This window comes from Lagenorhynchus albirostris, chromosome 15 (assembly GCF_949774975.1).
Source record: "Lagenorhynchus albirostris chromosome 15, mLagAlb1.1, whole genome shotgun sequence".
NCBI lineage: Eukaryota > Metazoa > Chordata > Mammalia > Artiodactyla > Delphinidae > Lagenorhynchus > Lagenorhynchus albirostris.
The window spans coordinates 37892768-37910518 of record NC_083109.1 but is presented as its reverse complement, the minus strand read 5'-3'; the positions used below and the strand labels follow the sequence as shown (position 1 = coordinate 37910518).

The 17751-nt window shown below is 40.4% G+C and overlaps 1 protein-coding gene across 1 annotated transcript; it reads right to left on the bottom strand.

Moving 5' to 3' along the window:
- Positions 1 to 757: 757 nt before the first annotated feature.
- On the bottom strand, positions 758 to 1548 carry LOC132505337 (adenosine 5'-monophosphoramidase HINT2-like). The gene is made up of 2 exons (XM_060123358.1): positions 1461 to 1548; positions 758 to 1216 (listed from the first exon to the last, which is right to left on the bottom strand). Exons 1-2 carry the CDS (start codon positions 1546 to 1548, stop codon positions 813 to 815), a joined length of 492 nt encoding a protein of 163 aa, XP_059979341.1. The 3' UTR covers positions 758 to 812.
- Positions 1549 to 17751: the final 16203 nt, after the last annotated feature.

Below are 17751 nucleotides of genomic sequence, written 5' to 3'. Positions count from 1 at the left end.
GCAAAAAAAAAAAAAAAAAAATTGAGGGTGTTGAGAGTAGGACGAATTTTACTAAAACACGTGATTTGAAAGGATGATCTTGATTTACTTCAGAACCGTGCATAATTAAGCTAAGATTGTAAGTTACTTTCCCTCAAGTGTTGAAAAATAGAAAAACACTATTAGTGAAACATAATGTTCAAAGTACATGGCAAAGAGTTGGCTCTTTATAAAATTTTTATTACATCCTGTTTATTGGGACACTAAAAACTCATCCTGTTCCCAAAGCTAACATCATGGTCAGAATTCTGATATTCATAAGAAATGTAATGAACCTTCAATATTTAGTTTATATCTAGAGGATGGGGAGAATGAATAGCTCTACACAGGAAAAATAATATGAATTATTCAGAAGAAAATTCTCCATAATAGCTTAATCTTCTCTGTTTCCACATATTTGTAACTGATATAGCTTCAGGAAGTAAAGAAGTTACACCCATCCTAGTTTTAACTGAAAAGGCCCATGGCATTCTGGGAGTAGTCTCTTTTTATCAGTGTTACTCTGGGGAACACAACAGCTCCTGGGTAATACCAGTCATTGGGAGATCAACCAAATTGCTAATTCTCTACCCCAAGGAAGTTGTCTAATTAATGTAAAAATCTCCAATGTAACACATTCCATCATCCTAAGGTTATAAAAAAAAAAGAGATAGCTTGCTTGCTTTTATTTATTTATTTATTGAGGGAGAGAAAGTTTATTAGCATCACAGGGTGCCGTTTTTCCCCACCCCATCCAAGCTTCCAGGTCTGAGGTCCTCGGTCATTTGGTAGGTTCAACCTGGAGGCCACTGCAGCTGTCGGCCCCCAAGTACGTGAATGTGCAGGTGATACACAGATTGTGCGCCCAGCTGCCCATCGTTGATGACAAGTCGGTAGCCATCTCCCAGCCCCCCAGCCTTTGCTGTCTTCTTGGCCATAAGGAGAAGGTGTCCTAGAAGCTTCTGGTCTTCTTCCTCAGCCTGGCTAATGCAAGGAATGGGCTTCTTAGGAATGACCAGAAAGTGCACAGGAGCCTGAGGGACCACATCACGGAATACGAGACACTGCTGGTCCTCATACAGAACGTCAGCTGGGAGGCTTTGATCTAGGATCCAGGAGGAGATGGTTGGAGCTGCTCCCCGAGGAGCTGCCTTCTGGGCCTTGGCCACTTCATTCCCATCAGTCACACCTGCAGCTCCTCGAACCCTGTGTCGACCTCGGTGCCTGGGCCTGTGCAGGCCGTCGTCCTGGTTCGTTTCTCCTGCGGCGAGGCTTTAAGAGAGGTTGCCGCGACCACCAGTCGGACCTCACCGCACAGCCCTGGAGCCTGAGCCTCGGGAGGGGCAACGTTCCCGGCAGGGCTGCGCACGCCGTGGGGAGCCGGGGAGGAACGCGGCCCCCCGCCTGCAGCCGCGGGACCCCCCCCATCGCCCCACGGCCACCTCTCACTTGCGCCGCCCGCGGCGCCGCCACCGCCTCTGCCCGGCGCGCCCCGCAGAGCCCGGCGGCCAGCAGTATGGCCGCCGCCATCTTCCCCTCGGCCGCGCCGGGATCGCTTTTAAATTTCAAAATATCTTAATAAGAAAGTTTTTTAAATTAATAATAAAGGTGGTACAGGCAGCAAGGAAAATAACATAGGAATGAAATTTTATTTATGCAGAACTCACTTATTAAGTATATACTTTGTAGTCTGTGTTCCAGACAGAGAAACACAGGTTAATATGCCTGATCTTTTTTCTATTCTCTTTGTATGTATTTTTTGCAGCCATCTCTGTCACCAGGGCTGTGCCGCCATAGAATAACGTGTATGTTCTTGGCCTGACGAAATGAGGCATAGCTGGCACGTAGGTTAAGAAGGAAACAGTGGAAACGTGAGCTGAAGCAGCACAAAATTTTGCATGTTAAAAAAATCTTGTAATAACCTATAATGAAAAGAATCTGAAAAAGAATATATATGTATGTATGTATGTATAACGGAATCACTTTGCTGTACACTTGAAACTAACACATTGTAAGTTAACTACACTTCAATTAAAAAAAAACCTTAAAACAAATGAGTCACAGACATCTAAAGAATATATTATTTAAAGAAGACAAAAACTAAAGTGGTTATAGATTTGGAAAAGAGCAGAGGAGAGAAACAGTTAAAGGAACCGAGATTGGCCCCTCAGGGTGGCTGAGTAATATATGGAGTGTTATTAGATCAAAGTTCTCTATCTCTGAGGAGAAAACAACCAAAAATTGGCTTTAAGTCAGTCCAGAAAGATGTCAGCTTAGTTTTTAGGATGAATTCTTGGTGCCTAAGTTGATACGTATCATATTAGGTTACAAAGAGAAGTCTTGTAATCTCGCTCCCAGGAGATGCATGGATATGAGACAGGAAAGCCCCAGTAACATGCATGACCATGTCGAGTGGCTGATTCACCCAGAGCCAGAGGGACACACTAGAAGACTTCCTGGGGTTCTTGCAGGCTCAGGATTTTCTAATAATTCCACAAACATGAGGCTGTCGAAGCAACTGCTCTGCCCCGCGTTCAGCAATTTTGGCAAATCCCAAATACTTTTTCTTCATACAAATGAGGTTAACAGCAAGAACAGATTTTACAAGGACGTTTTACAACCAATCAGCACCTCACCGAATGGAATAAATACCTGCTTCTTTCTTAATGTAGTAAATGGCTGGACATAGTTTACCATACAGCCAGAGCTCAGTGCCATTAAAAGAATTGGTGGAAAAAAGTACCATGTATGGAGGAACCATGTAGGTAAATCAGCATTTTGGAAAGAGAGTTAGTGGCCCTGGTGTTCCCAGGGGAGTTTCACTGGATTCTTTTAACCAAAGTCAATCTGCCACGTTGAGGAAACACAGGGTCAGCCTTAATGCTTTTGGTCCCAAGGGAAAGTTGTCCAGTTGCCAGAAAATGAAACAAGAAAGAGGAGGAAAATTATCTCCTTTTCTGTCCCTGCTATGAGCAGTGATGAGAAGAAATGTATTCTATGGGAAGGTCTGCAAAGAGAAAGCCTTCTGCCTATTTCTCACTCTCTCGGTTGAGACTTGCTCCTGCCACATGAGAGAGGCACTCATGGTACAAAAGGCTGATAGGAATAAAAGAAATTTAGAAATTATCCAACTTAAAAAAATATATAGGACTTCCCTGGTGGTGGTGCAGTAGTTAAGAATCCTCCTGCCAATGCAGGGGACACGGGTTCGAGCCCTGGTCCGGGAAGATCCCACATGCCACGGAGCAACTAAGCCCATACGCCACAGCTACTGAGCCTGCTCTCTAGAGCCCACAAGCCACAACTACTGAGCCCATGTGCCACAACTACTGAAGCCTGTGCGCCTAGAGCCATGCTCCACAACAAGAGAAGCCACCACAATGAGAAGCCTGCGCAGCACAAGAGTAGCCTCCGTTCTCAGCAACTAGAGAAAACCTGCATGCAGCAGCGAAGACCCAATGCAGCCAAAATTAAATAAATGAATAAATAAATTAATTAAAAAAAAAAAAGAAACCTTGGGACCATATTATTCTGCCAAATAAGTCATACAGATGGAAAGTGAACTCCATGCTAGAAAGCTTCATGCTGGGCCTAGGTGTGTCACTAGTCTAGTCTTTGTGGAAAAAACAAAATAAAATCCTTTTCTCTTGTTCTTTGACTTCTTTTCGAGGTACAAAATGAAAAAGCTGCACCCCAGCTTGAATGGAGATCCCCCCGTAAAACAATTCAAACCATGTGAGAAAAACAATCATAACACTATCCATGGAAACAAAAATGGAAACTTTTAAAACTGTTACTAAGCAAAGACAACAACCGTGTCCCCCCTTCAGAGCTGATAAAAGATCATGAGGTTGAAATTCTGCACAGCACTTTGAAAACTAGAAGGCTTAGTCTTCGGACTTCATTTTTCTTTTAAAGCAAATACCTTTGAAAGCTTGCTGGATCCACACTGGCTCCATCCTCTGCTGTGTTTTTGATCTACGACACTCAAAAACAATTACTGTCATAGTCAAATACATGTGGATGATTTATAGCCCTCTATGCCATTTACACTTAAGAAAAATAATTCTCAAAGCATACTGATATTAGGACAAAACAAAATGGCCTTGAAAATGAACCAATCATGCACAAAAGCCGTATTTTTTTAAATCAACAAATAAAAAGAGGACACAGTATTTTTGTTTGAAAGCTAATGAAATTGGAAACAAGGCAAGTCAATAAACTTTCTTCCAAACCCCCTTTCCCTACCCCTGGAAAGCATTTTATGAGATAACGAAAACCTCTAACACTGAGTGATGTGATTAAGTAATAAAAGGCTGATTTTTCTTCCTGTGTAACCTCCACAGGATGCTTATGAGAGCACGACAAAGGTCTATGTAAAGAGTTAACTGTGTGTTGGTGTAACCCCAGATTACAGGTGTTTGTTAAGGGAGATCCCACTGAGATTTTTCTTAAGACTGGTTGAAGAACAGCATCATTTTCTCTCACTCTAATGAGCTGGTTAGCAAGCGCCCCACCCCCCTTCCTAGAAGGCTCTGTTAACAGTGTACATGGGTGCATTGCCTCAGCCTGGAGTCTACTGGAAAAGCAAGCTTGCACACTTAAAATCTCGTGAGTCACAGATGAGTGCTGTATGGATGCCAGAGCTTGCATGAAGAACCAACTTTCCTTCCACGTGCTTCACGAGAGACTGCAGAGCCACTGCAGACATGCCATGCCGATGCACTAAGAGAAGATGGTTGGCTAACCTCAAACGCTGGGAATGTAACACTTAAAGGATAGCGCACGTGCTCCTTCCCTCCAGAGGGACAGTGCAGGGCACACCGCCTTGACCCAGACCGCTGCTCTGCAAGTTCCCGGTAACAAGCAGGTTAAGCCAGCCATAAATCAACCTTCCAACCAGGGCTTCATCACCCTACACCCTGGACTCTCAGGGCTTTGCAGCCATCTGAAATTTCTTTAGTGGGATTACCCTGATGGACACAGAATTCCTGGAGTCTGTCATTGTAGAAAGACTGCTTCCAACAATATTTATGAGAAGGTGCTTCCATGGCTCATCCTCACACTTTTCTCCTAATATTCAAACTGTTTGTATTCTAAATTCTTCTCCCAGAAAACCTTTACAGCAACAGATACATGTGTATGTGTGTGTGGTGGAGAGGTGGGCTCTAGTTTTAAAACTTTTTATTTTGAAACGATTTCAAATTTCAAGTTGCAAATGCTAAACCCCCCTTTCCACCAATTTAACAACTTTTAGTTATTTGCCATGTTTGCTTAATGCAGCCGGGCTTTCTTTCTGTGTGAGTGTGTGTGTGTGTATATCCACGCAAAAATATAGATATATTAGCTCTGAACCATGTGACTGTATGCTGCATGTTTGATGTCTTACTCTGTAATACATCAATGTGTATTTCCTAAGAATAGAGTCTCTTACGTAATCACAGTACAGCTATCAAATTCAAGAAATTTAACATTGAATTTAAGAATTTTCTTCTAATCTACAGTCCATATACACATTTCATCATGTGTCCCCGGTAATGACCATCATAACAATTATTTTTTGGGTGAAGGATCCAGCTTGGGACCCCACAGTGCATTCAGTTGTCATGACTCTACAATCTCCTTGAACCTGAGAGCCATCACTCAACCTTTCAGTTACTTTATAGAATGTCCCTCAATTTGATATTTCCTTGTGATTAGGCTCATGGATCCCCTTTGGGACTGGAACACTACATAATGATGTGTTCTTCCCAAAATGTCCCATCTTGGGACCCGTAATACCATTTGCCCCTTTGTGGAGATGTTAATTTCTATCATTTGGTTAAAATGCTGTCCCATGTCTTTACTGCATAACTTTTTCCTTCTGTAGTTTTAGATACCTTGAGATTATGTAAGTATTCTGTTCTACATCGAACCTCCACCTTTAGATTGAGTATCAATTGATGACTCCTGCCTGAAGCCATTTTCATTCTAATGCTCATGTGTTTTCTTTTTTATTTAAGTAACATTGTAGAAACAACTCACTGAACACCATCACAGGGTAGGAAAAATCCCTTAGATTGTGTTAGCTCACAACTCACCAGGTTTCTTCATTCACAGGGTGACAATAAAAAGGAGAAAAGAAGGAAATACATGCACTACAAATGGGCCATGTTTGCCCCAACATGCTTTCCTTTTATCCTAGTTTCTCCAAAAGAGTCCTGTCCCCAGAGATGGGAGTGCAAGTCTGGAATCAGGACACCATCTTCCACTCCTTTGATTCAATATCAAGCATTTTTCATGATGATTACATGCAGTCACTAGTCCAGGGCATTTCCTCTCTTTTGTTTAAATTGCTTCTAGAATAAACATCTCAAAACTTAGGATGGCGGCCAACGGAAGATAATCTCTCAGGGGAAAACACTGGAATCCTCACAACTTCCATCAGTAAGAAGCAGAGGAAAATGCCAAGTTGCCATTCATTTCCAAAGATATTACACGACACAGTAAAGCTTCTCACCTTTAATTCCACAGAATGAAAGTTAGTCTTTCAAAACGTTAAATTTTATATATGGCAAATAAATCATACTGTAACATTTCCCATGGAAACAGAAAAACATATACATATATTATATATAGAACTTACAATTATATACACTTTTCCTTGCAAGAGGAGCTCCACGGATCTCAGAAATCTGATATGTTAATTATCAAGGGAATCTTATACTCCGCCATATGAAATGAAAGAAAGTGGGGGAATCTACTACCTATCCCTCTAGGGTTTATCTTGCTCACTAAAAATAAACATAGTTCCTTGAGGACAGATGGAAAATGTGAGGTGACAATTCATTCCCCAAGAAAGCATGTGACTTCCCAAGAGCAACTTCTCACTTCAAGGTGTAGAATATTCAGATGCATAAAACACTCTCTAATCTGTAGGCCAGAAAGCCTACAAAAGCAATGATTATTCTGATAAAACTGTAGTTTGAATGAAAATCAAAACTAACAAAGACAAAGGGACCAGGTCCAAAATATCGATGCTGATTTGGTCAGTGTTGCTTCCCTCATTCTTAATCAGAATCTGGCAACATGAGCTACTTCTTGTCATCTAATGAAGATTTGCTTGTCTTTCTTGCATGGACATGTATTGTATTTAAAGATACTATATCAAAATCCCAGCAGGGCAGCCAAGTGAAAGAGACTAAACATCTACACATAGCATGAAAGCATACTGCACAGTATTATATGATATCTACTTTGTCAGGTCTTACTGTCTTTTAGAGCTGGAAGTAACTTCGATATTATTTTTTGTTGTTGTTGTTTTTTGTTTTTGTGGTACGTGGGCCTCTTAATGTTGTGGCCTCTCCCATTGCCGAGCACAGGCTCCGGACGCGCAGGCTCAGTGGCCATGGCTCACGGGCCCAGCCGCTCCGCGGCATGTGGGATCTTCCCGGACCGGGGCACGAACCCGCGTCCCCTGCATTAGCAGGCGGACTCTCAACCACTGCGCCACCAGGGAAGCCCTCGATATTATTTTATAACCACTTTATTTTATAGGCAATGCAACACAGATACCATTTGAATACGTGTTCATTTCATAAATATTTAAACTTATTTAAATATTTATTTGGTCAAAGAATCTTTATCACCTTTGCTTTGTGCCAGGAACAAGGCCAGGCCCTAGTTATATGATGGGGAACAAGACAGATGTAATTGCTACTCTCACAAATATTGTGCCCTACTTGTGCAGTATTTACTGCTGGTAAAAACATCATAGTTTATTAAAAGTTTTCATGTAGATCAGCAGTGCTCAATAGAACTATAATGTGAGCCATATACAATATTTTAAAATATCCAATAGCCACATTTTTTAAGTTAGAGAAGAGAAATTATTTTAACAATATACTTAATTTAACCCAGTATGTCCAAAATATTATCATTTAACATGTAGTCAACATAAAAAGTTACTAATGAGCTGTTTAACCTTCTTTTTTCATACTAAATCTTTAAAATTCAGTGTGTACTTTACATTTAGACCTCTCAATTCAGATGCTGAATTTTCATCAGAAATATTTGATTTGCATTCAGATTCCATAAAAGTTTACAGCTGAAAAAAGTAGCTTGACAAATTCAAGTCATTCCAACTATTCTTAAAAGTTTTCTGAGAACTAAATCAAGCAGGTTTTAAATTTAAATTGAAATGAGTTAAAATTGAATACAACTGAATCCAGTTCCTCTGTCACACCAGTGCTATGCCAAGTACTCAGTAGCCCCATGTGGCCAGTGGCTGCCAGACTGGGGGTACAGCTCTGAGTGATATCATTTTATTTTCCTAGGAAATAAAGGAGCTTGGCAGGGCAGGTTTTGCTACCCACATTGTACATATGAAAAACAAACACGGCTTAGAGGTGACAAAATGACTCATTTGAGGCTGTAGGGACCAGTGAGTGGTGGAATCAGAATTCAATCCCAAGACTTCCAAAGCCCAGTGATCTTTCCCCACATCTTGCTGCATTAAAAATGATCATGAGAAGTCTTACTCTGTTCACAGCACTGTGTCAGGCCATAGAGAATCTTAAACGCCAGATTATTATGTTTGGACTTGAGCCAGCCCAGAGGTAGCACACAGGTGGTTTAAGGCATGAATTGAGCCACAAATGTGTTCTATTGGTCAGGTCCAATTTTTCTTTTAAAAATCTGAATTTGAGTACTTCTCAATGAGACATCCGTTTTCCAGTTTCCCACAGACCCTACCACCCTCTATTACTCATAACCATCCAGCCTCACTCACTCACTTGTTCTTTTCCCTTCCCCTGATGTGTTTGAATTTGACAGCCCAGGGAGGCAGTTGATGCCATGAGGGGTTTTCAGCAAAGGAGGAGAGTGAGAGGTCCAAGGCTGCTTCCAGATGACTAACCTGGTCCTCTGTGCAGGCTAAATTCGTTCCAGTAAAGACTGGAACCAAGGAGACTAGTTTAACTTGAGTACTAGTCTTTTTTAAAGCTCTTTTTGCTTCTTTCAGGTTTATTTCCTTTGAGCGTTCATTAAAATATATTTTTGATCCTAGAAGATTCTTGCAGAATGTCTTAAATTTTCAGTCAATAGCTCAAAGGCAGCTTCCAATGAAATGATAGAACTACTCTCTCACTCTCTCTCTCTCTCTCTCTCTCTCTCTCACACACACACACACACACACACACACACAGAGTCCGTCTCTACCTGAAGGGCACCTGAATGACTCCCATTGAAGGCTTCTGAGTGGAAGATAAGGATATGAACTTTAAACATGTAAAGATATCTTTCTTCCTTCCATACTTGCCTACTAGGAGGCATTGGACAAAACCTATAAATCCCATATATCTGTGTTTTTTTTCTTCTGAAGTATAAATTTATGAATTTTTCATCTTTGCTACACCACAGGTTCCTAGAGGGGATGACATCATGGTAGGTTTCTGAGTCTTTCTATGAAAATAACCAAAGGAATGTTGACTTGGACATTATTGGTGAGGAAGGCAGAATGGCCCAATTTTAAGATGCATCAGTTTTTAGGAGCCCCCTTGCAGGTACAAAATCAAAAGAGCAAAAGCAATGATTGTGTTACCAGTATGAGTTTCTTGATTAATCTAATGTAATTATGACATATTATACTTATCATAATTGGGGAAAAGGTAAGAATTTGTTTAAGGTAATTCACTGGAAAAGTCCAACTATATTTTTTGTAATTCACTTCAAAGTAAGTTTTCTGTATCTGAAAAAACACTCTCTTACTTAAGTCTACATGTTTCATTGTGTGGAGTAGGAGAATCTAAAGCAGAGATTCTGAAGCCTGACTGTAAGTGTTGTGGTGTGGGGATGCTGATTAACAGGCAGATTTCTGGGACCCAGCCCCAGAAATATAATTCAGTAGGTATAGGGCACCTCAAGTCCCACAGTGACTCTGAGGTAGGACCTATAGACCACACTTTGAGAAATATGGCTCTAGCAATTGGCTATATGTCATGGACTTTTCACCTGGGGCAGAGATCACTAGCCTAGTTGAAGATTACTTCCCATTAAGATGCACTCATCTGGTTGCACTGATGGTTCCAAATAATGGGTCCCCTGTAGCCGCACTCTCTCCAATGTGACTCTGCAGCTCCTTCCATCAAGAAGAAGTCTATTTCCTTACCTTTTGGGTCGAGGCTGGCCTTGTGACTTGCTGGTCAATTTACAATGGAAATGTCAGCATGCCAGCTCCAAGTGTGGGCCTCGAGAAACTTGCATGCTTCTCTCTCTCAGATCCTGTTACCACCACGTGAACCAAACCAGACAAGTCTGCTGGATGATGAAAGACCACACAAAGGAGATTCCACCTTTCCCATTCAAGGTGACCTTGGAGCAGCCTATAGTCAGCCTAGAAATGCAGAGCTCCCTACTTGGCCCACCGCTGGCCAGGGATGCTTGGGGAGCCTTGCCAAGAGCAGAACAGCTGTCCAACCGACCCAAGAGCAATAAATCTTAATTTTTTAGGCCAGAGTTTGGAGTAGCTTGTTATGCAACAATAGCTAACTGGTACAAAAGGCAAAGTCACCATGTGTCCTCTGTTCAGGAGAGTCTGAAGGAGACAATAATTCCTGCACAGGAGAGAAACACATCTGTTATTTTGGCCAAAATAACAAATAAATAATAAATCCATGGCCAAAATTTACTGGTGGACCAAGGTGATGGCCAAGGATAGAGTACAAGATGAGAAGTAAAACCCAGGCCCCAAACAATGTAATAGTTAACAATAAAAATCTAAAGTGACATTATTTAAAATCATTGCAAGATTAAAGATCCAAGCCATAATAAAAGACTTTTTTTTAGTGTTCCATCAGGATCTTGCTGTCCATTCACCCTAAAAGGATATAAAAGGTATAGAATTTGTTCTTTTGAATGAGACACATGTAACCTAGTATTTTTTATATTTCCTGTAAAATCTATCATATCTTTGTGAATTCCTCAAAAGCATTCAAAATCAGATTGTTTAAAGCTCCCCAAAGGCAAAACCAAAGTTAAGACATCCCTAATAATTCAAACACAGCTTTGCTGAATTTCCCTGATGTTGAATTATTACATGATGTTTCACATATCTAGAATCAGAATGCTAGAAAGACCAGGTCTCGTAAGAGAAATACATCTGTGCTCCTAGAGTATTGATTGTTTTGGCGCTGGTTGCATTACTCTCTGCTTGTAAAGCAATGTCCGTGGTGTAGGAAACTCTCTGGAGTGATGGGTCGCAGAAGAGCACACCATATGCTCCACGGTTCATGAGCACAATGGCCTTAAGTCAAGGGTGACGCTTGGATTAAGAATCTCTTTACATGAATGTAATGGGTACATTACATCCAAAGGCCAAATGAGTTACTTCTTTTGTTTGACGGATAATTATTTCACCCCCTATAGAAGAGAGAATGAACAAAGCCTGTCAAAATCATAGAATTTCCTCATCACTGACCATCTGCAAACACACTAGAATGGAGGAAAGACTTAAAAAGTCTATTTCTTATCAGACCAAATATTGGTCCCATTGGCCCCAAAAAGTTTTTACATAATTTTCTTAAAGATTGGCTTTCTTGGATAAAATGACAAAAAAGTCATCAAAACAGCCCCAAACTAAGAAACCATATTATGTAGTATTCTGTAAAATTACTTATACCAGCAGTGAAAACAGGAAAAGAAAGCCATAAAACAGGTTCCAAGACGATCTCCCACACCTTTCAACAAATGTCCTACCGGGTATACATCCCAAGTCTTAAATGATAATCCCCAAACAGGGAAAATCCTGTGGCTTCATAGCCTCAGACTCAGAAGCAAATGTCTACAAGTCAGACTATCCCAAGATATCTACTTGCTGAAGATTTCTCCCCATGTTACGTTTAACCTAGAGTAGATCAGCCTTTCTGATTGTACAGCTCCTGACGTTTGGCTGTTTTATGAGAAGCTGGGTGGCTTGCAGTTCAAGTGCGCCAGCACTCCGGGAGTGCCCTCATAGTGTGAGCGGTCAGAGATGATTAACCGAAAAATATTTCTAAGTTAAACATTGATTGCCTCTGCCTCTATTTATTCCTATCTTGGATGACCTTTCCAACTCTTTTTTTTTTTTTAAACCAAAGAAAGCAGGCACCAGTGGCTTTGCATGTCTCCGTGAAAAGCAAAAGCAGAATTCTGCATTTGTTGGTCTTGTGGTTTTATCTTATAAAGAAATGAGCAGGGCATTGAGGCGATCCAAGGAAGTCTATTTGTTTTTCTTTGTACACACACACAGACAGACACACAGGCAGACAGACGGACATACACACCACACACACATGGACACACACCATACTCGTGACTTGAATGAGATCCTTTCTGTTTTGTTTCGTTTCAGTCACTATCTTATTTAGTCCACACAGATTCAGAAGGTCTGAAACGAGCTTAGTTTATGAGTTAGCTTGAACCTCATCATCCTGCTCATTCTCTTCCTACCTTTTAGGAAAAGGACTGCATATATTTAAGACATCGATCCTCCAGATCTCAATCTACCACTTCAATCCATCACCAAATCCTGCAGCACCTCACTGTGAACTGTATCGTATCACACACACACACACTCACATGTCCCCACCACTGCTCAGCACTCCAAGCCTTAAAGTTTCTGGTCCTATCATCTCTCCTTTCCATCCTATTTGCAAGATGAAGGTTAGTCTTACTAGAACACGGTTGACATCATGCCGTGACATCCCTGCTTAAAAACCTACAATGGCTTCCTACTGCCTAATATCAAGGTCAAATTCCTCCTCCTAGGTCAAAAGCATTTCCATAATTTTTTCCCTTTTTATCTACTCCACTTAATTTCTTACCTTTTCTTTACTGCATAACCTTTATTTAATTAGGCTGGTTTTTCCCAGGCTACCCTCCCACCCTCAGGAGTATTACAACTACTTACTAATATCTTTTAAACCTCTCCTGCCAGGTACTCACGAAGTTAGGTGTGACCATGTGACCTTCTCTGGCCAATGAATTCTAAGCAGACAGAAGTGACATGTATTACCTCTGGGTGGAAGTATTTAAGAGACAATGCAGTTTTCTCATCTCCTCTCCTCTTTGCCACAAAGACCTATAATCTTCCAAATGGTAGCAACTCCATTGCCCTGGATCCCTAAGTGAAGATGAGTTTCAACAGATTCCTCCTACTGGTGTGTGATGAACATTAGCATGAACAGAACATATACTCCACTGCTTATGTCACTGAGATTTGGGGGGTGGTTGTTACTGTATCCTAACCTAGCCCATCCTAACTAATACACTCACTGTGCTGGTTCCTGTCTCCAAGACTTTTTATTATAAACATGTCCTCTCTTTACTTCCTCCTACTTTTTGAAGTTCTGCTCAGGCTTCTGGACCCAGCACAAGTTCTCTTCCTCCAAATGGCCTTCCCCATTTATCCCATACCACAATGGTCTCCCCTTTCTCTATATGGATATGTACCCTGATACACTTTAACCTTTGATTCAACAGTGACCAGATACTTATTGAACTCCTTGTGTTGACAACTGCCTTAGATACAAAAGCAGATGAGACATGATTCTTGTTACCAAGAAGGTAAGGTATATTCACCAGAGGGATACAATTAGAAAATCATACAGTAATAGAAGATGAGACAAAAATTGTCAGAATGCAAAAATGGCTCATTGCTAAGCCAGTGGCATAAATATGTAGTGCCAATAATGTGACTAAAGGCATCCGGGAAAGCTTTTAGGAAGTTAAGAGCTCCCTTGAGTAGTGGCCAGAAGGAAGAACATTTTAGGTAGGGACTTAGAGCAAAAGTATGGAAAAGAAACACTTAAAGTTGGGTCTGTTCATTAAAAAAGTTTATTAGAAAAAAACTAGCATAAGAAAATACTGGAAGAAAATAACAGAAAGGCAGTTGGAGTCAGATTTTGCTGAGTCATATGCTGAAGAGTTTGAGCTTCTTCCTGCAGGAATGAACAGCTGCTAAGCTGTCCACAGCAGAAAGTAACATGCAGAGAGCACTTTATTGGGGTGATCTATCTGACATTTACAAAATAGATGGATTGAATAAGGTTAAGAGAATGGAAGCAATATCTAATATATAATTCCCCTCAAATTTAATAAATACTAATGTTGTCTCTCCAATTACTGTGTATCAGTTAGCTATTGCTGTATAACAAGTCACTCCCAAATTTAGTTGCTTAAAACAATAAGCATGTATTACCAATCACAAATGTCTGGGTCTGCTGCGTTGTTCTTCCGGCCTTGGCAGGACTCACAGGTGCATGTAGTCGGCTGCTGGTTGGGTAGATAGGCAAGTCTGTTGATGTTAGCTAAGCTTTTTCACATGTTTTGAAGGTGACTGACTACAGACTGATCTAGGATGGTCTCCACTGAGACAACTGGGCTCTCCAGGTGATTTCTCACTCCCAGCAGGCTAGCTGAGACTTGTATCGTAATGGCAGGTGTCCAAGAGAACAGGCAGAAGCGCATAAGGCCTCTTCAGGCCTGACCTAGGAAATGGCACGACAGTATTTCCGTTTCATTCTACTTGCCAAAGCAAGTCACAAGTCCAACTCAAATTCAAGATGTGAGGAAGTAGATACAAAGTCATACTGTAAAGGTGGGGCCACAACCAGCCCATTAGCTGGGAAGGAAAGATACAGGAACTAGGCATTTTCTCCCACCCTTTATTCATGCTCACTTTATTCTCTTATAAGCTGGGGCGTTACATTATTATACTCACCATTTTACAGATGAGGAAACGGGGCTTCCACATGGTTAGTAATTCACCTGAGATCATATATAACCGAGCAGTGTAATCAGTATCTGAAATTCAGTCTGAGCCCAAGCCCATGGAATTTTGCTTTTTGATAGAGATCATTATATTGAGAAAAAGAGAGTGAAAATCAACGGTAAAGGAGAAAGAACATATTGCTGAGGTCAAAAGAGTTAAATTCAAGTACCAGCTATGTTTGTTTCTTTATCTAATATATCCAGCTGTCTTACAGAGGATAACATAAAAACAAAAACATCTACACACATAAAAGTATTTTGAAAACTACAAAATAGAATATATCCTTATTGTAATGTTTAACATCTTTATAGAATCTGGAATAAGTCTGTATAGAAGATGAACAACATCCTCCTGGGAAAAAGGGCATTTATTATCTAAAATTATCTAAAATATGCCATGCCAAAAGAACCTCCAAAAAATAGGCCAAATATCTTTATATCTTCTGCTTATGAGAAATTTAAGTAAAAATTTGTGGCTGTTAAGAAATTATTTTTAATATTTTTAAGGCATGATAATTCTGTTGCAGTTGATGCTTTGCTAAAGAGTTCTTATTTTTTAAAGTGTAGTAGTGATGGGTGAAATTATATGAAGTCAGAGATGTTTCCAGAAAATTTAGAAGGTATAGGTGAAAGATTAGCTATGATTAACTATTGAAGCTGAGTAATGGGTACCTTTATGTCTGTTGGAAATAATAAGAAATTTGTATGGAAGAAAAGTTTTTCTGTTTACTTAAAATCTTCCAAATAAGTGTAGCTGTCCTTCCTTTAAAATAAAAGCTCTTTGCATCTGATATTTCAGAAATATTCCCAGAGCAATAGGCATGACCTGTAGAGTCTGGATATTGTTTCTTTCAACATGAAAACCAATTGCCAAAGAAAATAAAACAAAACCCAAATTACCATCTTTTCTCAATAGCCACAGCGAGAGTTCCCTAAGCTATTTCTCGAACTTAATTCCCAACTCTCATTTTAACGTCAGGTTTCAACCTTACACATTAACCACTGCAATCTTACTCCACCCTTGCTATCTGTTCTTAGCAATCGTCTGTTCACCGTTGTCTGAGCCACCCTCGCACAATCTGTTCTTCTGGGTAGCAAAATATGGAGCAAGGCTTGTGTTGATTTTGTGCAGCCCACATTCCTGGAATGTTAGCACTGAGCACAGAATTTGACCTGTAACACAATGAGGAAAGAGTTCAAATGCAAACTCCAAAGATATCCATCCCACAGAATAAATGCCAATAAGCAATTTCCTTTTCCCAGGCTACCAGAGATTTTTAGCAGATAGCCCATAACAGACAGAACCTGTGCCAATATTTTATAACCCATAAAATTTCTTCAAGCAGTTGTACAGATTTCCAGCCATCCTTTGATCAGTCTTTGTAACAGTGACTCCGGGCTTTTGCCTAAAATGATTCCTAGATCTCGATATATATATACAATGGAAAAGATCTGCCCTTCAGAAAGTCTCTCATTAAAGCACTAATCTGTTCCACCACATTCTTCCGAGACACAGCGATCAGCACCCGAGCCGGACTCCATGGCCAGCCCTAATAAGACTGATAGAAACAGCTTAAGTAATTGGATTGCTATATGGGATTGAATGTCTGACAACAAAAGATAGCCATCTCTATTCGACCACCCTATCTTTGTTCCCACAATGAATTCATTTAGCAATGCACTTAGAGGCTCCCAGGCCCGGGGAGAAATGACAGACTAGGGACACAAAAGCTGGGCCAGCTGATGAGCCCAGAGACAGAGACTGTGCGATTCCAAAAAGTGAATTACAGGGAACACAGGCAGCACACAAAGAGTTGTTGAATCATTATCATAATCACATTACTGCACTGGTCCCCAGTTCCCGGCCGAGGGTGGTGTAGGCTACTTCTCATTCTGACCACGGACTTCATACTTGTTTGCCACCTGCAATCTACTGTACATGACTTCCTGGCTGATACACTCTGAAGCCCAGCTAGTTCCTATCTCCTAGACATATTTTTTACTTTTAATATTTTTTGCATCCAAAGAGACTGACTGTATAGAAATGTTCAAGTAGTCAGGGTAGAAGATGTTGGTGCTAAAATGATGTCATATTTGTCTCCAAATTTATGACTTGGGAAAGCACTGTCATCCATTACAACATAATTGCAATGTCAAAATCATATTTTGACATATAATTTCAGATAGGTCTAAACAGGGTTAATATAAACCAAAATGTTGATTTATAAGTTTAGGTAGGTCTAAAGAAGGTTAATATAAATTAGAATATTGAGAGCTAAAGCTGGTTCTACAGCAAAATGCAGCAAATAGTATCCACACTCAGTGAGTCTGAAGCAACATTCCCAGTTCATATTTTCCTAGAAGCTTTGACATATTTATTTCTTGACCACTGGGTATTTCATTTCCTCAGCAGTATGGCATAAATTATTTTCACTTTTAACTTCTCTGGGACAGTTTGGGGCTGTGTGGAAAGAATACCAGTCATCACCTCATTTTATAATAAACAGAGACATTGGTACGATAACCATGACCAAAAATGCAATAACACAGCAGCAATAATAATAGTAGAAATGGCATTATTAAACAATAATCACTCTAGACACACCAACCTAGAGAGAGGATTCTAAATATTTCTAAATGAAGTTCTGATTTAGCCGTACAACATTCTGTAAGAGGGCTTGGGGATCATTCCTGCTACTTTAAAATGGAAAGAAACAGCAAAGCCAGGATGCCTTTGCTTTTTCAAACAGTGGCACCAAAGAAGCCCAAATACAAATGTCTTGACATCTAGTCCAATACTCCAGGTCTTTAAAAAGGATCTTTCAGTCAAGATTCCTTGCCCAACTTGGCAAAGGGATAGAACCGACTTCACAGGCCAAATTGTGACTTTGGATCATAGCTGAAAATACACAGTCATATGTTGTCCAAAGTTGGCATGATTTTCCC

Excerpts from the sequence above, each read along its gene's own strand:
- LOC132505337 (XM_060123358.1), bottom strand. The coding sequence starts at position 1,548 with ATGGCGGCGGCCATACTGCTGGCCGCCGGGCTCTGCGGGGCGCGCCGG. Across the intron at positions 1,217-1,460 it reads GCGGGCGGCGCAAGTGAGAG|GAGCTGCAGGTGTGACTGAT; the intron begins GTGGCCGTGGGG and ends ACAGGGTTCGAG.